Consider the following 23,936-nt stretch of genomic DNA (forward strand, 5'->3'; position numbering starts at 1 on the left):
CGGAGTGTGCGGCTGCATAGAAATATGTTGTGAGTTCATTTTCCCCTTCATTACTGAGGCCCGAGGAACTCCCTCTTCTGGTAAAGAAAGGTAGTGAACCTGATTATCAAACACCTGAGGCTGATGATGATGACTGGCTGAGTGGAGTTACTGACTGGATATAAGGCTGCCGACGCCCTTCTGCCCTGCGGGTGATTTCTCTGTGGGATCCTTGGAGACCAGTCTGAATTCCTGCTCCTCTAAAGCTAAGTTTGCTGCTCGGCTTTTTGCATTTGTGCTTTGACTTTGTTTTGCTTTGTTTTTCTGGATTTCTGCCATTCCCTGCTGGGGTGTGCTGAATTCCTTTAGCTCTGTCTTCTAAAAATACCTGAGTGCTGATTTAGTTTTTGAAGCCTAGCTGCTTCAGGGCCTTTTTCATATCAGCTTGTTGGCTTATGTCTTTGATAGGGTTTTGGCAGATTGCAGACAGCAGCCTTCCTGTCCTTTCCAATCTAGGTAGTTTTGGGCCCCGTCTTTGCTCAGTCTATCTTTCTGTCTGTGTTAGTGTTTTCATCTTGCTTCACCGTCATTATATGTTGGGGGCTGCCTATTGCTTTGGGGTCTGCTCTGGGGCAGTTTAGATTTCCCCTTTCTTTCTTTAGGCCTATTTAATTCTCCGGCTGTGATCGAGGGGTCTAGGGCATCGTAGGAACCCCCCACGGCTACTGCTAGTTGTGTTGATAGGTTCAGGGGTCTGCAATCTGATAGTTGCCAACTTCTCTGGTTTTCTGGACTTAGCTTGTATTTCTGTTTTTGCCTCCTACGGTGACTCATTCATAACACGTTTCAGACTTTGAAAGTTGTGAAGCAGCTAAAACAAGGGAGTTGACAATTCTTTAGGGAGCATCCGCTTGAAAGTCGCCACTACCTTATATATAGAATTCTAAAAAAAAAAAGGTCAATGACCCAAACTACCACAAAAAAAACAGCTAAATAGATGACATAGACAACACTTCAGGCAAAACATAATAAAACTAGGCGGGAAAAGACAGCGCAATAGGGTTTTATCCAAGGAAGATGTAAGTGTTTAAATAAAGTTATACTAATGTGATTTAGCTGTGTATACACAACATTTCAGTCACTTATACATCCAGTTGCTGTAGGTCCAACGGGTCATCTGACCCAGAAAACACAGGTAAGGAGGGTTTGTGGATAATCTGTGCTGCTGGTATCCCATATAATAGATCCAGATCCAGACAGAAAGTGCATGCGGTTTTTCTTTATTTCGTTAACGCATTTCAAAGTACTACAGACTTCTTCATCAGGACAAGAAAAGCATGCTTTTGCACATGGTGTGCACATACCCTTAGGCCAAGTTCAGTTGGCTGTTGTAAAGCTCAGTCTATTCATGTCCACAAATTGTGGTCAAGAATGGCTCTGTGTGCCCATTTCTATAGTGGAAGGGTGCAAGAGCTGTCTGCTAATTACATGTATGAGTCTGGTCCATAAATCAGACCAGGTTAGAGAATGCTGCAATTTTCCTGAGGACTGTATAAAAAATAGCCCACGTGCCCTCGCCCATAGACTAACGTTGGGGTGGAGTGTAGTCAATTTTTACCACACAGACTGAAAATAAGTTTTTTTGAACATAACCTAGGGGTGAAAATAGATGAGCAGCTACAAAACCAAATTGCAAAACCATTTACCAGCCCTGGCCTGGGGCTACATGCATAGTGTGCAACAATTTACCAACCTCACTTTACCCACAATCTGAATTCCCTTGCAGTATGACTTTGGAGTGTAAGGGTATGTGCACACGCTGCGGATTCTGCTGCGGATCCGCAGCAGATTCTGCTGCGGTGTACAGTAATCTTTATTTTTTATATAGCGCTAACATATTCCGCAGCGCTTTACAGTTTGCACACATTTTCATCACTGTCCCCGATGAGGCTCACAATCTAAATTCCCTATCAGTATGTCTTTGGAGTGTGGGAGGAAACCGGAGTACCCGGAGGAAACCCACGCAAACACGGGGAGAACATACAAACTCCTTGCAGATGTTGTCCTTGGTGGGATAATATCCTATGGATATCAAAAACCGCAGTGCACACGGTGCGGATTTTTCCGCGGTTTCTAAACCGCAGAAAGAATTGACATGTCAATTCTTTCTGCGTATTCTGCTGCGGTTTACCATCTCCTCCATTGTAGAGATGATAAACCGCAGGTCTTTTGACCTGCAGATTTACCTGCGGATTTTACAAAATCCACGCGGCCAAATCTGCAGAGCTTTCCGCAGCGTGTGCACGTACCCTAAAGTCCCCGTCACACAGCGAGATCGCTGCTGAGTCACAAGTTTTGTAACGCAACCGCGATCTCACCAGCGATATTGCTGTGTGTGACATATATCAGCGACCGCCCCCCCACCGGGTATCGACATTTTTTTGATCTTTGGTCTCCCGCTGACCAGCACGCATCGCTGCATGTGACAGGCGGGAGACCAGCGATCAGCGAGCTGGAGCCTGGTATCCAAGATAAACCGCTGGTAACTAAGGACACACGCCACTTAGTTACCCGCTGTGTACCTTAGATACCAGCGTGCTGGCGCTGGGAGCTGGTATCCAAGGTAAACAGCGGGTTTCTAAGCGCCGCGCGCGCTTCTTACCCGCGTCGTCGCTGGTCCTGATCGCTGCTGAGATCTGCCTGTTTGGCAGCTCACCAGCGATCATGTAGCGATACACCAGCGATCCTGACAAGGTCATATCGTTGTTGGGATCGCTGGTGTGTCGCTATGTGTGACGGGGGCCTCAGGAAACTGGAGTAACTGTAAGAAACCCACACAAACATGGGGAGAACATGCAAACTCCTTGCAGATGTTCTTGGTGGGATTTAAACCCAGGACCTCAGACCTGCAGGACTACAGTCCTAACTACTGAGCCAACGTGTTGCCCCAAAATTGCAGATTTTTAGCTCACATTTTGTGATAAAAACTCAAAGCCTTAAGTGCCAGCCAATTAGATGAGATTTTACCATCTAAGCGCTGTATAGATTTTCCACACAGAAATTGACAAACATTATCCCGTATATTTGCAGAATGTGTTTCATCCACTGCCATGTAACGGGATCAAATCCGTAACGCAAATCTACACCAAAAACTGTGTTTTATCATGAAATACATGTGTGTTTTGCAGCTGATTTCCCACAGATTTGCACCAAAATCTATCCCTGTTCATGTAGCCTAAACATTTTCTCTTGATCACACAAAAAGATAAAACATTGGTCTATTCCTCTAGTGTGAATGAATCCGTACTAGAAAAAAAAAAAGCATTGTTAATAGAAAAAAAAAGCACACTAGGCCCTTGTAATCCAGGATAAAAAGCCGCTCTTTAGGTTCTCAGGGCTTTCTGTATGCAGTGATGGTATCTAACAGAAGAATACCAATCATTTGTCTATGGGGATGGAAAACAGGAGGGAGGTGCTCTGGAAACTCACTCCAACTTTTTTTTTGTGAGCATATTGGGGGCTGGGATATCCCTGCTCCTCCTTCTCCTTCTTTTCCACACGCCATCAGAGTTTAGGAGGTTAGAGAAAGCTGGATAGTTTGATCCTTGTTGAAAGGAGAAGTATAGTGAGACAAACCCTAAGGTGAAGCCGGGATCCCATCCCATACAATTTACTGGTAAGAACCTGGGAGGAGGTGGGCTGGATTGTCAGGGAATATGAGAAATAGTCTTTTTTTTTTTTTTTCCTTGGGGTGAAATTCAAAACTGCAAAGAAACTAAGTGTTCAATGCAATGACTAATTCTTATTCACGTTTGTGTCATCCAGGGTTGGATTTTATAGGTAGAGGAGGCCGGAGAGAGATGTATGTAGGAACCACCTATGGCAACAAATGACTACAAGGAATGTTATGCTGCAATTAGTTACTCTGGGCTGTGTTGCTGTTAACCCATGTAATTCCACTCCTATTCATTGCATTAGTAGTTATTGGAATTCTGGATGGTTTTGTGTTCCGATGACATCTGGATGGCTGCGTTATAGATTATCGCTGCTATGCATTCACGGTTCTGCCAGAGTCGTTAAAAAATGTTCCTTTATTAAACAATGGTCAGGAAGGCATTGTAAACACTGATCTATATTATTTATCACCTTGCTTCACTAAATGCCTACGCTCCCTTTCATAAAACAAATGAAATCCGAAATGCAACAGGATTTTATTCAATGTCTGTTCATTTTTGGTTTCTAGCTGATTGTAAAGACAGATTGCATGATCTGACCTCCGGAACAAGTATATTTGGGCTTTCTATGGGTACATTCACACAGGGTGTTTTTGCAACTTTTTTTTTTTTTTTTTTTAGTATGAAAAACATATATATGTTGGCAAGAAAGAAGTGCGTTTTTGTTTTTTATTAGGTATTTATCTGAATAGGTGAAAAATGCTGCAACAATTGACATTCTGCAGTTTTGTAAATGTGCGCAGAAAAAAACGAAGATTTCAGAAATCTCATTGATTTTGTTGTTACTGTGAAATGCGACATAATATACCCCAGCTCCCTGAGAAAACAATTAAGAAAGTTAAGAAAAAATAAGGCTAGATTTTAAACGAATTGATGCAATTATTTTAATAAAAGATCCAGGTGGTCAAAAGTGTTGGAAAGATAGGATTAAGTATTATGTGTTATTATAGGCAGTATTGATCTGTGGTGCCAAGGGCCCACCAGTAGCAACGACTCTGGGGTCTCACTCTTCAGCTATGAGGAAATATTACATTGCCATCATTCACAAAGCCATATAATAATAATAATAGACTTGATAGTTGGTTAGTGAAGGATGAGATGTGACCTTTGTCTGTACATGGCATATAAAGTATATTGTGCCATCTACTCTTCATGCACAGGGGCCATCAGGGGGATTCACCTGTTCCCCTATGGGCCAGTCTGAGCCTGATAGGATCAGGATTGGGAGGTCCCAATTTACTGACCTTTTCCAAGTTCTCTTTTCTGGACACTAATAATTGTAGTCACGGAGTGTAAGCCTATAATTAATAAAATTTGTTTGCTTTTTCCCATGTGTTTTAAAGCTACATGACCAGGACAAGTTCTCATAAAACCTGATATATTTGGGTCTGCTTCTGCATGCCTAAGTGTGTACAAAGCAGATGTATACATACTTTATTTCACCTAATGTATCACCCATGACCAGATATGGAGTTGTATAAGGCAAAGTGGGGAGAGAGTTAAAAAAAAAAAAAATCCAGTCTGGTAAGTGTATGGAGAGAAGAATGCCTAGTATAATCTAGGGGTCTATTGGATACAGTGTAAGTGGGGAGGCTCTTTATAGTGGGAGGCATATTGTGTCCTGATGTGGGACAAGTGCTAGAGCCGGTCTCCTAATCCATGAGGATCATGGTATACATGGACTGCCAACAGCTTCAAAATGTAGCAAAATATTCTATGCATAAAAGCTGACTAACCTACAGAATGGACTGAAAAGACAATTATTACATAATATTTAAATGGCAGCTAATGGTATAATATATAGTGCACATATGTATGAAAATGTTAAAGGTTCTCCTAACTGTAGATATTTGAAATAAAAGGAAGTCCCTAGGGGTAGATGTTTCTGGACTCTTTGGCTATGTGCACACGGTGCGTATTCTGTTTAAGAATTGTCCGCGCAGAATTCACTAAATCCGCAGGTCAAATGACCTGCGGATTTAGTGCATTTTTTGTGCAGTTTTCCACCTGTGGATTTCTAGAATGGAACAGGTGGAAAACTGCAGCAAAACCGCACAAAAGAAGTGACATGCTGCAGTTTTCATTCCGCAGCAAATCCGCGTGGGAAATAACGCAGCATGTGCATAGCGGATTTTATTTTACATAGAAAAGAATGGCACTGCACATCACATGCAGGTCTGCTGCGAATCCGCAGGGCCAAGTCCGCAGCGGATCCGCAGCAGAATCCGCATCGTGTGCACAGAGCCTATGTCTGGCATCCCATTAAAAAAAACACTGCATCTGAATGGTTGCTAACAGGGCGTAAGAGATGCATTTACTTACATGACTATAGCTACCTTTTACATATATCATTATGCATGATGCTATTTTGTAAAGCCAGCTTGACAGGTTTATTATGTTCTAGGTATAATGTTATATGTATAATGATAAATTAGTACATTTCATTATTTCATCATAGTTGATTTTATACAATAATTGTCACATAGCAATAAATTGTTTTGTGACATGTATGTGTGTGTGTATATGTATATATACTGTATATTCTGAAACCTTTAAGCCACTTTCACTCTACAATGTTTTAACTGAGAGTTAAGGCCCCGTCACACTAAGCGATCTCTGTAGCGAGATCGCTGCTGAGTCACAACTGAGCGGCCCCCCTGCCGGTATCGCTGATCGCTGGAAGAAACCTCTGGACATTTCTTTGGTCGCTGGTCTCCCGCTGGCCAGCACGCATCGCTGTGTGTGACAGGCGGGAGACCAGCGATCAGGTGTAAAAAATAATAAAAAAAGTATAGTTATTCTCACCTTCTGACGTCCCGTTCAGCCATCCCGCCTCTCTCCACGCTCCGGTCCCAGTGATCCTTTGCACGAATGATCGCGAGACTTTGTTATCCCTCGAGACCGTGACATCTCGCGGTCATTCTCGCAAAGGATCACTGGGACCGGAGCGTGGAGAGAGGCGGGATGGCTAAACGGGACGTCGGAAGGTGAGAATAACTATATTTTTTATTTTGATTCTATTTTTTACAGCGATGGCCAGCGATCACATAGCGACTTACTAGCGATCCTGACACCTTGATATCGGTGTCGGGATCGCTGGTAAGTCGCTTAGTGTGACGGGGCCTTTAGGCTATGTTCCCACTCGGACTTTTTTTTTTTTTTTTGCTGCATTTTTTCATGCAAGTAACAAGCTGCAATTAACAGTATCAGCAAAAGCTGTGAGATTTCAGAAATCTCACTCGCATATCTTTTTTTCCTGACTAAATTTGAGAAGTGCAGCGTTCTTGTAATATGCAGCATGTCAATTTTTTCTGCTTTTTTGCAGTGTTTTTTTTTTTTTTTTTGTCTCCCACAAAAAGCAATGTGAGAGTAGAAAAGCAAAGTATTTTATTTTTTTTAAATAAAGCTACGTTCCCACAACGGGCTTTTGGTGAGTTTTTGATGTTGCAGATTATCTGCACCTATTATGTAAATTAGGTCAATTAGATTACCATATGTAAAGGCATGCTGGGAGTTATAGTACTGCAACAGCTAAAATACCGCAGGTTCCTTAAAGAAGGTGTCCACTACTATTACAATGATGGCCTGTCTTTGGAATAAGTGATCAATGTCTGGCTGGTTTCTGACACCTGGCACCCCCACCTATGAGATGTTACCAGTGTCGGCAGCCTCTGGCCGGAGGTACTTGCTTGCGGAGCTGGCCGTCTACTTGTAGTGGCTGCCGCAGGGTACTACACATCCGCCTCCTACAATAGGAGGCGGAGGATGTGTAGTAATCTGCATCCGTCACTATAAGTAGACGGCCAGCTCCGCAAGGGAGTACTTCCAAATGATAACATCTGATCGGCAGGGGTGCCGGACCCGCCCGATCAAACATTGATGATCCATCCATAGGCCATCAATGTAAAAGTAGTGGACAATCTCTTTAAGTCAGCAGTAGAGTTTTTGGACTTTAAATAAGCGGATACTTTCCTTAAAAGAGAGGCCTAAAACTTCACTAGATAATTAGGTTTCCATCAGTCAGCAAGTGGAATGTTTTCTGGTTATCTTATCTTGGTATGGGGTAAACCCCTACTAATGAAAAGATTTAACATTCTTCATGTGCCAACCCTGCAACCAACAGCGGGAACAGAATCTGATCTTATTATCCAATAATGAAACTTAAGTCAGAGATAACTCTGCTTGTTGTGCTGCTGCCCTCCAGCTCACTGGGCTGGAAAGACTGGGATATTGCTCAACGGCACATTAGAAATGTAGCTCCGTTATGTCATTTTCTAAATGACCCCCAAGACATAATCCACCAAGTATAAAGTGTTCTGTAAAATGCACAAAATGTGAGGTCACAGGCACTATAACAAATCTCCGTGGATAGAATACTAGAGGTACATGTAGGAATGATTCCATATCAACATGGAAAACGGATGAATGAACTTGCCATGATATAAGAATATCATCAGGAAAAGCCAGCAATTGCGATGCCCATGAATGTTTTTTATTTTTTATTCTCGGAGCATTTTAAAGTGATTTGGCAGCTTTACACCGTGCGCATTAATTACACAACGCGTGGATTTTTTCTTTGTGGCATTTAGGCTGTGTTAAGATGGGCACATTTCATTGTACAATGTACATATATGGACTGCAATGCCCAGACTGTCTGCCAGTCTCCAAACCTGAACTTACAGCCTTCAGGAACAAATAAGAGGCTGTACATTCAGGTCAGGAGACTTGCAGTCAATCTGAGCGTTGCTGTCTGCATATAGATTAAATATGTCCACCTGAACCCGGCCTCAAAAGTGCTGTAATTTGTCTGCAGTTTTAAGTTTATAAAACTGCTGATACTTTTGGGTAGGAGACATGCAACAGACTTTAACGGGGTTTTCATACAAAGAAAGGGTCATTTTAATCAGTAAATGTTGGAATAATATTAACTTTCATAATTTTATGTGTTTAAACAAAATGTTCCTGCTCCGACATAATGTTATAAATGTGCCCCTGCTGTGTACTGTGTAATGGCTGTGTCTTACCATACAGGGACATGGTCTGATCATACCACAGCTCCTGGGCAGGGGAGGAAGCAAGAGAGTATACAGACATTAGAGCACAGGATCACAGCTGATTCTTCTTGTGAGGTAAAACATTTCCCTGAATGTTTTTCTCCCCTACCTCTGCCCAGGAACCCTGGTACTTGCCAACCATATTCTTGCAAAGTAAGACACGGCCATTACACAGTACATAGCAGGAACACATTTATAAGATTATCTCAGCACAGGAACATTTTATTTAAACACATCCAGTTGTGGAGAATATTACTATTCCAAGATCTATTGATTAAAATTAACTTTGCTTTGTGGGGGAAAACCCTTTAAAGGCTTTGAACACTTTTGGCATGGGGAAAAATGATTTTACATGAGTTAGCGTGATCTTTAGTTAGTACAGTTATTAACTTTTAGTCTGCAATCTTTATCTCTTCAGTCCATTGTCCAAAAATATTCTGGCTTAAGCCCCCTTTACATTTAGCGATGCACCAGAGATCCCGACCACGATATGACCCGGTCAGGATCGCTGGTACATCGCTAAATGGTCGCTAGTGAGCTGCCAAACAGGCAGATCTCACCAGCGATGTAGCGACACTGCAGCGGTCGTTACTTACCTTTCAGACGCGGCGATGAAGACGTCCTCCCGCCCGCCTCAATGCGTCGCTCGTCGGTGCCAGCAGGAAGCCGCCGACAAGAAATGGACCTGGACGATCTCGCGCGATCAGCGATAACCAGCGGGGAAGGCGGTCGGAGGTAAGTATCACACACAGCGATATCGCTAGCAATATCGCTGCTGCGTCACAAAATCGGTGACACTTTAGCGATATTGCTAGCGATATCGCTATGTGTAAAGCCCCCTTTACACTCCATTGTTTAAAAAAATAACGTTTGGTCCAATGCTCTGTCTCCACCATTGCATTTGTCTTTGCCCTTGTAGATCACATGAGCCACTGACTTTGTTGATTGGCTGCAGCAATGTTGAAGTGATGTCACCGCTGCAGCCAAACATGGGACCAAGGCAGTGGTGGAAGCAGAGTGCTAGACCCGGGGAGGGTATGTAATTCTTTATTTTGTTTTATTTTTTTTATAACTGGCTGAAAATATGGCAGTGTGTTTTCTCAATGGCAATAAGCATTTAATTTTTAGATCCCCTCATATGCAGCTTATAGAATGAACAGAGTTTCATATTTCTCTCATGAAGGAGGTGCTGCTGTCTTTACTTGGCTGTATCAGTACAGCTCCAGAACTGCATTTATTTTCTCAGTATGTGCTTTATTCCTTGTCTATTTTGTTTTCTCTGCTCTCCATAAAACTTTTAGATGGTTCCTTTTTCCACTATAGATCTGTATACTGCTGCTATCTCTCTTAGGTTGCAGTCAGATGGCCTTATAAATTGGACCGAGATCGGAACAGTGCATGGATTGGCTGGCGGCTCTCCCGAACTTAGCGTGATAGCTTCATCTGTTTCTGTGCAGCTGTCACACTCAAGTTGAGACAGTCTATGCTCTGCGTTCTGATCTCAGACAGTTTTTTACACCGTCTATTATCGTAGAAAATTTTTTATTGAAGACTATTTAGAACGTTGCTGAACTTTGCATAAAGGGAGTAAATGAACAGTAAAAAAAAAGTTCTGTTTGAAGGCGTACATAGCCTTTAAAGTTTTCTTAGTGCATAATTTTAATATAGGCATCACTGTAAGAGAAAAGTCTTAATATGGCACTCGCTGCTCCCCCAAGTCCCCTGAAAGCAGTCCCTGATGCTAAAGTGCTCTTTGCCCTTTGCATTAAAGACTTCACAACCCCTTGCTCATAAGGGACTGTAGTCATAGCCAGTGATACTGAAGCATGTTTCCCCGACCTTCCCTCACAGAAAACTGTAATCCACTGCTCAGCGTACCTGCGTCTCTAGGTTCAGGTCCCCCTGGGCACTTCCCAGGCGGTGACGGCCCTTCTTCCAGGCGACCCCCAGTAATGGAGACACAGTCCACAATAACTTGAAGGTTTTCTTTACTTAGGACTTCACACATTATATCCACAGTTGGCACATCATGGAATTCACATTCCACTTTACTGGCTTTCCCTACTTTGCTGACGCTTCTGTGCGGCACACATCTGGACCGGACCGTCTTAGACTGCTTCCCAGCTTCATCCTGGCCTAACCTCGCAATGATGACCATTCCTTCTGCCTCTTTCGCCCCAGACTTGAAATCATCCTCCACCCGGTTTAGTTGACTCTGGAAAAACATCCGGCCCATCTGTGCCATTCCCTGCAAAGCTTCAACTTCCTTCTGTTCCTCACTCCAACTGACTCCCGCCCTAAAAGCGTTCGCCCAGGCTATGAGTCGCCACATCTTCCTACTGCACTGGCCCACTGCAATGATGCCCAGTGGCCGTGGATAACGTGGGCTGTAGCCTCTTAACGTTGCGCAGCTGCCTATAGCCCATGGTGGACACTTCGGGCACCCTGGCCCCATATGACTAACTTTCCTTCTGCTCTAACCTTAACTTTCGGCAGTGTGGCGCCCCTGAGGCTGTCGCCACAGAGGTACTGCATCTTCTCCTAAGGTGTAGTGCCCCACCATCCAGGTAAGGTGGGTACGCCTTGCCACACTCCAGCACCTGCATCCCACACACAGGATAGTTCAGCAGGACCACATTGCAGCTTTAGGCTCAGGGTGTAGCAGAGCACCTTTCGTGGAACCCTGCTTCGTAACACGAGATGTGCTGGGAGGTGGGTGGAGTTAGTATAAAAGAAGGGGAAAGATAGGATTTAGCAGTCAGTACCTTAGGGGGCCGTCAGACACAGTTAAGTTTAGTCTGACAGAAGGTCGGCGGAGTAGGAAGCCACTCGGTGAGGAGTGGGGATCCCTGGAAGAAGGGATGGAGGATGCTGCAGCTGCCTCAGTGACCTGAGCCAGCTGGCACGGGAAAGTAAGAAAGGTGGAGAGACGTAGGACTGCAACCTAAGCTTCCATAAGAGACAGAAGGAACAGCACGGAACGAAGGAGTAGGAGAAGAGAGAGGAGGAGTGGGTTGGATAGGAACCCTGCCTATAGGTTCTCAGCGCAAGGCCGGGGCCCGGTCCCAGAGGTTGTATGGACACTTATGGTTCTGCAGCAGACACCGGTGGAATAGTAGGCTGTAAATGCACTACTCCCATCAAAGACTTGGGACACAACAGAAAACGAGTAGAGAGCCGGGATTCAGGAGAAGGGAGTCCCCGAAGCAGGCTACAGCTGTCTGTCATACAAGTAGAGTTGTTAGGAACATCTGACAGGAGGAACTTCAGAGAACCACGGTACTGGAGCTCTTCACACCAAAAGGCGCAATAGAGGAGTCGTTCAGGAAAGGCACATGTTGGAGGGGTGCTGGCGGGGAGAGTCCTATCTTGCCTGGAGGTTGGCTGGGCCGCTGCCCCGGAGGACACGGTACCGAAGCAGGCACCTTTGTGCACTACGAACTGTGAGTAAAGCTTTGAAACTGCAAGCTCTGGTGTCCTCCATTCCTTCCCGCATCAGCACCGCCACATTTGGGTCTTAACATCTACACCATTCGCTGCCTCTCCTCATCCATTGCTCCTACACTGCCATGGGACTACAGCTCCACCTGTGGGGAGCTTCACCATCTTTGCTGCATCACACCATCAGTCCCAGTGGATCTGCAAGCAGCGTTGGCTTACCATCTCACTTGCCCAACACCACAGGTGGCGTCACAAACTTTTCATATAAACTACAGTACAAACATCACCGCCATTGATATTGGGCACCCAGGGCCACGGACCGGGTCGCCGGTACCGAGTACCCAACAGCCCTGGGTGAAGCGAGGGGGCGACCCAGCAGCACCTCCCACACTTAACCCTATACTATCTACTAACTGTTCTGTATACTAGAGTGTCCAACTAAGAGCAGTACACTTTCCCTATACTGTACAAGAAGCATAGTGAACATTATCACACTATATGCAATGAAGAACATGGAGACAAAGCAATGGTAATAACCAGAAGGCGTAGCAGTACCATATCATACATGAGGTAGTACATGTAACATGTAGCAATACCAGTAAGCATACATACAACAATGAACATTATTAACTTAACCCTTTTACACTATGACTATAGCATCCAACTAGGGGCTGTTTCTAGGGAATGGCTAGTTCCATGTTAATGTCTTTCTATATCCCTAACCATTTTGGCCTATGGTATGCATAGAGGAGTTTATAACACCATCTTTTCTGTATATTTTCAGATTTCCGTGCTAATTTTCTGTGTGATCTGTAAAGGATGAAGCAGCTGTCCGCCTTTCCCATTCCAGCAATAGCCGTCATTTTAGGCCTTATGTGGATTATGCCCGTTCACTGCTGCAATAAAGCTCTGTGTGCTAGTGATGTCAGCAAATGCTTAATACAGGTACCTTCAATCTATAGCCTCATACTTGGCTTTTGTCAGTCCTCATGAGAAAGTGCTGTTGAGCGTTTTCCCTATATGCATAAGTCAACTTTTTAATTGCAATGCATTATTTGTTGTGAACATGTCATAGCAGAGCGATGATATCAACAAGGGTTAATATCTGTCAGGCTACTCGGGTGGTCTTCTGCTGGTCCCTTAGACCTTGGGCCCACTGGATCCTCTGGTGCCCTGGTAGATCAGTGCAGTTATGACCATCCTTCCTGGTTTTCTATAGATAAAATTTGATTTTTTAATATAGATTCTTAAAGGGTTACTCTCGTCTCAGCTGGACTTCAAGGCGTGTAAGATCTAACAACTCCTTCGCGTAATAAATTGGGCTTCCTTTCCAAAAACATCACAAAGTTATATCTTTGAATAAACGATACTAGAAACCAAATGTTGGGCTGAGTGGGTTGGCCTCAGCTTTTATTTAACCAAAAACACAATACATACAATGCAAAAAAAAAAAAACCTCATTCACCGTCCATGCCTATTATTTTTATTTTTTTTTTTTCTTAATGCTTATACCGTTCCTTTAGCCCAAACAAAATTCCAAAGGCCAGCCGCTGCTATACAGCAGGCATTGCAAATAAAACTTATCGGGCATGGACGAGAACCACCAAGCTGTGACAACTAACAAAAAACATACTTGCAAAACAATCTTGTGTTAACCCTTTTTTTTTTTTTTTTTTAAGAGAATATAAGGGAGGGCGAGCGTTCTCTTCTTCCTGAGGTAAAAATTGGCCAAATGACCGTAGGCACCCTTTTCCCTCTTATAACCCCCTTATACCACACACCTAATGGCATTAACTCCTAAAGGCCCAACCAATCCTTCACAGCGCTAGGCCCTTTCCTTATTCATTTCAGGTGCCTCTATTCTTGGCTGACATGGTAGTAACAGTGTCCAAGCGCCAGGTACAGTAGGTGAGCTATGTGAACAGCCATGCGCAGCTGAGAGACACCATTTCCATAACTCCCATGGAAACAGTGTAGCTTGCCAGGCTGCTTCGTTTTCAGAACTCCAATTTAATGTTTGTAGATATTATGGAAAGAGTGTAATGCAGTCTTGCTCATAAACTCATGGACTAGATTTTATCAAAACCGTTACTAGCTTACAATTGCTTAAGTACCCATTACAGAGGACAGGTCACTTGCCAATAATATGTAAATTATTCTCCTAAATATAGTGTAACTTTTTTTTCCTGACCTTTTTATTCTTGAGATATGGCCCCCTCTTCTCTGTCTGCAAATCTAGTCTTGTTAGCCAAGTGGGCAAGGTCCTAAACTCTGTGGGCGTCTAAATGAGGACCACGCTCCCTTGGTAAACAAGATTAGACTTACTAACTGGGAAGAGAGGGCCACATATCAATACTGGAGGGAATGGATAGGTGCAGAAAACAACAAGTGAAATACGGTAACTTTTTTATGCTTTTAATTAAAAATAGACCTTTTTGAGGAAAGTTGCAGTAGGAAGGGTAGCGCAGCTCATTGCGTTTTGCTAATAACTTTTTTAAAACGCACTTAAGTTGAAGATAAAACATAGACAAAGTGCCTAATACTAGAAAAAAAAAAACTCCTATAAGGAAGGACAAGATTAATAGAGCAAGTACGCTTTTATATAATGAGTAGTACCTTATTGTAGAAAAAACGCACATACGGGGCAGGAAAATATGCATGTAAGGATGGAATGTACGACGTAGACATTAAGCGCTGAATAATAGTCATGGGTACGTTTTCCTGCTGCAGGGAAAGTGACGAGCGTGCTGCCACCATTACAGCTGTCTGGAGGACAGGTCTGTACAGACATACTGGTGCCTGCACGAGGCCTGGGAATGGAAAGACGCCCAGTGTTAGCTCACTATGCCTTTAAGAGCAGACCCTGTTACCACATCTAAAAGTGATCTCTGCTGCATTGTAATTTCACAGTTGTAGATAACATTTCTTCTCAACCAGATTGTGAGCTGTTCTGACTTGTTGCATTTCACTCCTGCTCCGCAGATGGCTTGTTCTATTCTGTCAGTCATTATGCCTCATTCTGCTTATCTTAGAAAGGTAACCCTTGCGCTAAATTAAAAACCATTCTAGCAATAATCATATTCACACAGATACACCTTCTCCAGACCCCCACTATTAGCGGGGAGACTGTTAAATAACAGCAGTTCACTTTTATCTTGGAATTCTCAAGCCGTGGTCACACGCTGAGTATTTGAGTTTTTACCTCAGTATTTGTAAGCCAAAACCAGGAGTGGAACATTCAGAGGAAAAGTATAAGGGTATGTTTCCACGTGGTGTATTTGCTACGGATTGGACACCGCAGCGTCCAGACGTTACAGCATAGTGGATGGTATTTTATGAAATCCCATATCCACTATGCGTACAAAGATGCAGGTGCAGACCTACGTACACGCACATGCGCCGCATCTTTACAGACCGCAGCATGTCTGTCTATCTTGCGGAGACGCTCAGTCTCCGCAAGATAAATAGCACTGTTCTATGTATAGAATGCGGTGATTCCGTATGGTTCAATGAACACATGTGGAATCACCGCGCATACAAAAGCCGGCAGCGCTTTGGGCGGGTGTACGCTGCGTCCAATGCGCTCAGAATACACCACGTGGAAACATGTCACCACTTCTGTGTTTATCACCCGCTCCTGGTTTTGACTTACAAATACTGAGGTAAAATACTGACCAAATACTGAACCTGATATACGTGGATAAATCTATAACTAGTAGGTTGTTTGGCCTCAGGGACTACAATTGATCAAGTGGCATTTAGTACATGAATCCTGCTTGTATTTATTATCTCCCATTTTCTATAATAGAATGGCTGTAGTGAGATTTCTGCACTGATGCCCCCTTCTATTCTGAGGACTGGAATCAAGGGACACGTGCCCCTTCATTTATAAAATAGTAGGGGTCCCAGTGGAAGCTTTCTCAACAATTAGAAAGTGATGAAGTATAACTTGGCAACATGCTGTTACGTTCTATAGTGGTGAAAATCCTGTAATGTCCTCATTTACTTAAGGTACTGTCACACTTAGCGATGCACCAGCGATCCCGACCAGCGATATGACGCGGTCAGGATCGCTGGTACATCGCTAAGTGGTCGCTAGTGAGCTGCCACACAGGCAGATCTCACCAGCGACATAGCAGGGGTCGGGGGTTGCTACTTACCTGTCAGACGAGGCGATCCTGACGTCCACGCGTCGCTCGTCGGCGCCACAGGAAGCCCAGCAGGAAGTTGACGACAAGAAACTGCCCAGGAGGTTCTCGCGCGATCAGCGATAATCAGCGGGGGAGCGGTCGGAGGTAAGTATCACACACAGCGATATCACCAGCATGTCACAAAATCAGTGACGTTATAGCGATATCGCTTAGTGTGACAGGCCCTTTAGTTGCATTTAATGCTGATATCACTCTACCAGTCATAAAGGAAAGGAAAGAAGACAATCTAACTGCCGTTTAAAAATCATCAGGCTTCGTTCACACTTGTGGGAACCATTGTACAACATGGGCAAGACCAAAGAGCTTCATAAGAATGTCAGGGACAAGATCATAAGAGTCAGTGATAAGCGGTCATGAAGGAGCGCTTAGGAAGCAACCCAGGGGCAGACAAGGATGTCAGTTCTCCAATGCAGCTCCAGCTGAAAACCTCCAATGGAGGATAGTATCAATGAGAAAATGGATAACGGTCTTAGGAGCGCAGGAAAGAGACTCAGACAAAAGATAGGTTTAAACCACAACGCTTTTCAACGGAGGATCCGTCTTCATCAGGTGGAAGTTTATTAATGACATAGGGGATGGGGTATTTAAATGGGAAGCAGCCAATCACAACAGTCAAAACTGTTACATGTTATGATAGTCACATGTTACAACAAGATGACATCATATATTACAAAAAAAAGAGATAAAAACCACCTATATAAAACGTGAGAAAAAACAGCACGAGTTAAACAAGTTTTAAATGTATAAAATGTGCAAAAAGGAGCAATAAAATAATATAGATAAAAATGAATAAAATTATTAACAGGTTAGTAGACCAGTAAAAAGACCAATAAAAAAGCGAGAACCCATATTAATAATAAAAGCATGTAAACAATAGCATCTAAGTAAAACGCACTGATGATAAAAAGGCAAATAAAGTTATCTGGTCACTTTATCAATGGTTAAATTCAGACCTTCAGGGGCAAGTGTGCCAAGCTTGAATATCCAAAAGCTTTCTCTATTGATTAAACTGTTGAAGCGATCAGCTATGATATCAGGTATGTGGACAATAATCGTTAGTTTCAAAGTTTTGGGATTTTTCTGATGCACAGTTAAAAAATGTTTAGAAAGGCTGTGCAGGAGAAAGCCATTTCGGATATTCTGTCGATGCTTGTTCAATCTAGCATGCATCGTTTGTATGGTTCGACCTACGTACTGTAGGCCGCAACCACATTCAATCAAGTATACCACAAAAATGGATTGACAGTTAACATGAAAATTAATTTTATATGAAGTACCTGTAGTGTTGGATTTAAATTCATGTACCCCATTTAGAATGGAGGTGCAGCAAAGACATTTGGGGGCTCTACATGCATAGCAACCAGGGTTTAGAGAAATTGGTAGAGAGGATAGGGAGCCTGAGCTCAAGGTGATGTTGCTTGGTGCAACAAGGTTCCGTAACGTGCGGTTTCTGCGGAATACCTGAAGAGTGGGCCCCCTTAATGAATGCAGTGTATTCAAGAAAAATATCGATAGCGGTATCATGGTCCAGCCTAGAATAGAAATCCGGATCTATCCTCTTCACCACAAAGGGTCACAGGTAGATGATCTAGGTAGATGGAGTTTCGTTACCACTTACAACCAATCCTATGGGTTGATTAAGAAGCTCCTTACCAAGTACTGGTTCATCCTGAAAGGGGAACCAGTTTTGACCAAGCATATTCCCCCCCCCCCGACCTAGAACGGTATTCCGCAGAAACCGCACGTTACAGAACCTTGTTGCACCAAGCAACATCACCTTGAGTTCAGACTCCCTATCCTCTCTACCAATTTCTCTGAACCCTGGTTGCTATGCATGTAGAGCCCCCAAATGTCTTTGCTGCACCTCCATTCTAAATGGGGTACATGAATTTAAATCCAACACTACAGGTACTTCATATAAAATTAATTTTCATGTTAACTGTCAATCCATTTTTGTGGTATACTTGATTGAATGTGGTTGCGGCCTACAGTACGTAGGTCAAACCATACAAACGATGCATGCTAGATTGAACAAGCATCGACAGAATATCCAAAATGGCTTTCTTCTGCACAGCCTTTCTAAATATTTTTTAACTGTGCATCAAAAAAATCCAAAAACTTTGAAACTAACGATTATTGTCCACATACCTGATACCGTGGCTGATCGCTTCAACAGTTTAATCAATAGAGAGAGCTTTTGAATATTCAAGCTTGGCACACTTGCCCCTGAAGGTCTGAATTTAACTATTGATAAAGTGACCAGATAACTTTATTTGCCTTTTTATCATCAGTGCGTTTTACTTAGATGCTATTGTTTACATGTTTTTATCATTATGGGTTCTCACTTTTTTTTATTGGTCTTTTTACTGGTCTGCTAACCTGTTAATAAGTTTATTTATTTTTATCTATATTATTTTATTGCTCCTTTTTGAACATTTTATACATTTAAAACTTGTTTAACTCATGCTGTTTTATCTCACGTTTTATATAGGTGGTTTTTGTCTTTTTTTTTTTTTTTTTTCTGTAATATATGATAGTCACATGTTACGACAAGATGACATCATAACATATGACTGTTGTGATAGGCTGCTTTCCATTTAACTACCCCATCCCCTATGTCATTAATAAACTTCCACCTGATGAAGATGGATCATCCGTCGAAACGCGTTGTGGTTTAAACCCATCTCTTGTCTGAGTCTCTTTCCTGCGCTTCTAAGACCATTTTCCATTTTCTCACAGGGACAAGATCATAGACCTACACAAAGCTAGAATGGGCTACGAAACCATAAGTAAGACGCGGGATGAGAAGGAGACAACTGTTGGTGCAATAGTAAGAAAATGGAAGAAATACAAAATAACTGTCAATTGTCATCGATCTGGGGCACCATGCAAAATCTCACCTCGTGGGGTATCCTTGATCATGAGTAAGGTGAGAGATCAGCTTAAAACTATATGGGGGAACTTGTTAATGATCTCAAGGCAGCTGATACCACAGTCACCAAGAAAACCATTGGTAACACATTATGCTGTAAAGCTTTAAAATTCTGCAGTGCCCGCAAGGTCCCGCTGCTCAAGAAGGCACATGTGCAGACCCATCTGAAGTTTTCCAATGAACACCTGGATGATTCTATGAATGACTGGGAGAAGATGTTGTGATCAGATGAGACAAAAATTGAGCTCTTCGGCATTAACTCAACTCGCTGTGTTTGGAGGAAGAGAAATGCTGCCTATGACTAGAGATGAGCAAATTTATTCGGTTTTTGTCCCCGAAACTGATTTTGACACATCCGTGCCATATTCGAACACTATTCATGCCGAATGTATGCTTAATGATCGGTTCCGAACATATTCAGTAATTTCTACTCCCACTGACTCTAATGACGTTCGGCTGTGTTCGACGAATATTGCAAAAGCAATATTCGATGCCAATCATATTTGGAACCGAATCTGAACAAATTCACTCATCTCCACCTATGACCCAAAGAACACCATCCCCACTGTCAAGCATGGACGTGGAAACATTATGTTTTGGGGGTGTTTCTCTGCTAAGAGCACAGGACTACTTCACCGCATCAATGGGAAAATGGATGGAGCCATGTACCATAAAATCCTGGGTGACAACCTCCTTCCCTCCCCCAGGACATTTAAAAATGGGTCGTGGCTGGGACTTCCAGCAAGGCAATCACCCAAAACATACAGCCAAGGCAACAAAGGAGTGGCTCAAAAAGAAGCACATTAAGGTCATGGTGTAGCCTAGCCAGTCTCCAGACCTTAATCCCATAGAAAACTTATGGAGGAAGTTGAAGCTCCGAATGTCCAAGCGACGGCCTCAAAATCTGAATGATTTAGAGATGATCTGCAAAGAGGAGTGGACTAAAATTCCTTCTGACATGTGCGCAAACCTCATCATCAGCTACAAAAAAAAGTCTTAAGAAATTAGGCACATCGTGCTCCAGCGAGCCTTTCATTAAAGCCCCCGTCACACTAAACGACGCATCAGCGATCCCGACAACAATATGAACTGGTCCGGATCGCTGGTGTGTCGCTACATGATCGCTGGTGAGCTGTCAAACAAACAGGCAGATCTCACTAGCGATCAGGACCAGCGACGACGCGGGTAACAAACGCGCGCATCGCTTAGTTACTCGCTGTGTACCCTGGATACCAGCGTGCTCACGCTGGGAGCTGGTATCAAAGGTAAACAGCGGGTAACTAAGCGCGCGCGGCGCTTAGTTACCTGCTGTTTATCTTGGTTACCAGCTCCCAGCGTGAGCATGCTGGTATCCAAGGTACACAGCGGGTAACTAAGCCACGTGCGCGTTTAGTTACCTGCTGTTTACCTTGGATACCAGCTCCCAACGTCTGCTTACAGCGCTGGGAGCTCGCTGATCAATGGTCTCCCGCTGCCACACGCAGCGATGCGTGCTGGCCTGCAGGAGACCAACAATCAAAAAAATGCCCAGGACATTCCTGAACGATCAGCGATACCCGGCGGGGGGGGGGCGGTCGCTGATAGGTGTCACACACAGCGAGATTGCTGCTGAGGTCGCTGTTGCATCACAAAACTTGTGACTCAGCAGCAACCTCGCTAGCGATCTTGCTGTGTGTGACGGGGGCTTAAGACTGGTGTACACAGTCAGTCTTAATGATTCTGCCCCATAGTTGGACGCCTTTTTGTGGCTTGCTGGATTCGCCAACCTCCGTTTCCCAGCACTTCTCCCATGCTACAGGATCAAATCTCTACTATCCGCATGAGTGAGCGCTTAGTTTTGACCAGTGGTGTGGTCATTCAGCTGGTCCGAGCTGTCAATCTTCAAGAGCGCACAGCAAAACATGAAGCCAAGAGGCAGAAGAGCACAATTAGGACAACCCTTAAGTAAAGTGAAAAACTGCATTTGGGGGGCAATAGGATCTGACACCTTTTGGCATAGTTGACAGTTATTTAGTATCTTTGATTTATTTTATATTTATTCCCTCCATGTAGTAATTCTAGATGTAGTTATGTAAATATGACTTGGATTCTTCAGAACTATACGAGGGAGCAATTATTGTCATGGATGTCTTCATACTTTAGAAATAACTAACATTGTAATGTTATGACTGTAAACAACCGATTGGTCACTGGTTTGCGGCTCAGCGTTTGATTACTAGCCTGTTTAAACATTAGTTATGCGCATGGAACAATCTGTAACATATTGTTCTGTGCGCATAGACTTCAATTGTTCTGGGGGGGCACGTGTCCAGTTTGTGCTGTCGAGTGATGATTTGTATGTTCGATCAAGTTAGATTTATAATGCATGATGTTTGTTAAAGAGTACTTCTTAGAGCTCTCGTTTCCAGATAATCTGGAAATTGGATGAAATTATTTTGAACTGACGAACAGCCATCGTTCTTGGCAGCACATTGTCCTGTGTAAACAGGCACTGTGCTGCTGTGAACGATGGAGGTCTTACAGATTGATAAGCGCATATACGGAATGTGGTGTGCCTGGTTATTAAACTATCGCCGTTAAGCAAACAAATATTTTATCTCTGGTTGTTTACCGCTGGAAGTCAGGTGGAGTAAACACACATTTAACAATAATTTCACCCAATGAAAAAGTGTTTTGCTTATTTGTCGGGTGATTGGCAGCCTGTTTATTAGCAATTGATCTTTCTTGAGAACACTCATGATAATCGTTCAGAGGTAAATTCCGCTTAAGTCCTAAAATGAGGAAATGTCAACTTTTATCTGTTTGTACAATTATGCTCCATTCTTACATTGTAATTATCTTATACCAGGTAAATCTGGAAACATTACTATGTCTTGGAATAGAATTAAGAAGTTGCGGTGTAAACAAAAGCTTAATGACTTCCTCTTGTGTGACTCCCCCCTGCAGACGTTTGTTCTGCTCTAGACCAGAAGTCTCCGCATTATAAATTGTGGTTGTTCCATTCCTCCTGCTGGGAGCAATAATGAGCTCTAGGACAATTTCACTGAGTTTTCTCTGTCTTGATTTTATCACACTTTACAAGCAGAGCTACTGACTTTCACATGCAAAAACACAGTGGAAAAGCCCAGTGTCAGAGATTCCAGATGTTAATGGTTTTAGTTTGAATTTTTTTTTATTTTCCTTTTTTGATCTTAATTTTTTTTTTTCACTCTTTTTGTCCAATACTTTGCCAGGAGCTTTGCCAGTGCCGGCCTACCGATGGGAACTGTTCATGTTGTAAGGAATGTATGCTGTGTTTGGGCACACTCTGGGACGAGTGCTGTGACTGTGTTGGTAAGTCTGTGCTCACATGTTATATCATCTGTCTGACTACTTGGCTACAAACAAGTCTCTAATCATATACAGATTTTACGTGATTTCATGATTTGCATAATATTTTACTCCTTTTAGGCCAGCTATTAGATGAGAGCTACATGGTGACATTGCATCCACACACTGTGGATTTGCCATAAGATTAAGACACTTAAAGTGAACCTGTCAGCAGGATTGTGCTCAGTTAGCTACAGACACTGTCAGGTTGGCGCCGTTATGCTGATTACAACGACACCTAGGTTGATGAAATCTGTGTTATTTTATAATCTTTATTTGCAGTTTTCAGTTAACGAGATTCTGGTACTGCGGGGTGGTCAGGGAAGGACTGGGACTAAAATTCAGCCCTGACATTTGAAAGCGCAGAAGCCATTGCTGTCCCTGCTTTCCTTGCCCAGATAGAGGTCTATATTACGTATAGAACCCTGACTGCAAGACATCAAGACTACTTCCAATATTTCCAGTAATACCGCTATATAAAATTTAATATTGCAAATATTACTAGGTTTACCATAGTAATATCGCCATACTGATCATTAGCCAAAACCTGTGTACTAGGACTGATATCACCACCATACAGTGACTATATATTGGTAATATCAGTTCTACACCAGTGCTCTGCAGACTATACACTGTGAAGTTTCTCACCAGTTACATTCTCATTGATTGTTGTCATTCATTTCCCTTTTCTTTTTTTATTTGACTCAGACCACCAAGACCATTTTTTCCATCGATAACGCAGCTCTGCAAAATACAACATCGAAACATCCACCTTCTCACATTCGCCCACCTCTACGCAAAATATATAGTGCTATAACCAGTGACCTAGAGAGTAGTAGTGTCTCCTCTGTGCCCTGTACAATAATATTACCGTCCTTTTGTTACCCACACAATAAACAGTGCCCCCTCTGTCCTCTGTGTCTTTACTTAGTAATAATGTTCCCTCCGTATGTCCTCAAAGTATTAATGCTCCCCCCATGCCTCCTTACAGCTGTTCAGTTGTGTTTCATAATCAATAATAATTTATATTTGGGTGATCTTGACCATTACATACACACTTCTTTTCCTGTTTTGTTTCTCAGCACATAGAAATCACAGGACGCCTTTGCAAAAGGCGCTTTGCCGACACAGAGGCATTGTCACAAAAGTGCAGACTTCCCACCTTTAAGGCATTGTCGGTTATTTCGCCCATTCTGAAGCCCCTTGGTGTTATTGC

At 43.1% G+C, this 23,936-nt stretch overlaps 1 protein-coding gene across 1 annotated transcript in view; it reads left to right on the forward strand.

Annotated features, from left to right (window-relative positions):
• The first annotated feature begins 3,395 nt into the window (after positions 1 to 3,395).
• The window catches only part of TWSG1 (twisted gastrulation BMP signaling modulator 1), a 48,542-nt gene continuing 28,001 nt past the window's right edge, over positions 3,396 to 23,936 (forward strand). The window contains exons 1-3 of the mRNA XM_073550958.1: positions 3,396 to 3,655; positions 12,993 to 13,153; positions 22,585 to 22,684. Coding sequence (XP_073407059.1) covers positions 13,028 to 13,153; positions 22,585 to 22,684 — 226 coding nt within the window. The 5' untranslated portion in view covers positions 3,396 to 3,655; positions 12,993 to 13,027. The remainder of the gene's footprint in view (positions 3,656 to 12,992; positions 13,154 to 22,584; positions 22,685 to 23,936) is intronic.

The sequence above is a fragment of the Dendrobates tinctorius genome, unplaced genomic scaffold, assembly GCF_039654945.1.
Source record: "Dendrobates tinctorius isolate UK_male_01 unplaced genomic scaffold, ASM3965494v1 ptg000171l, whole genome shotgun sequence".
NCBI classification, from domain to species: Eukaryota; Metazoa; Chordata; class Amphibia; order Anura; family Dendrobatidae; genus Dendrobates; species Dendrobates tinctorius.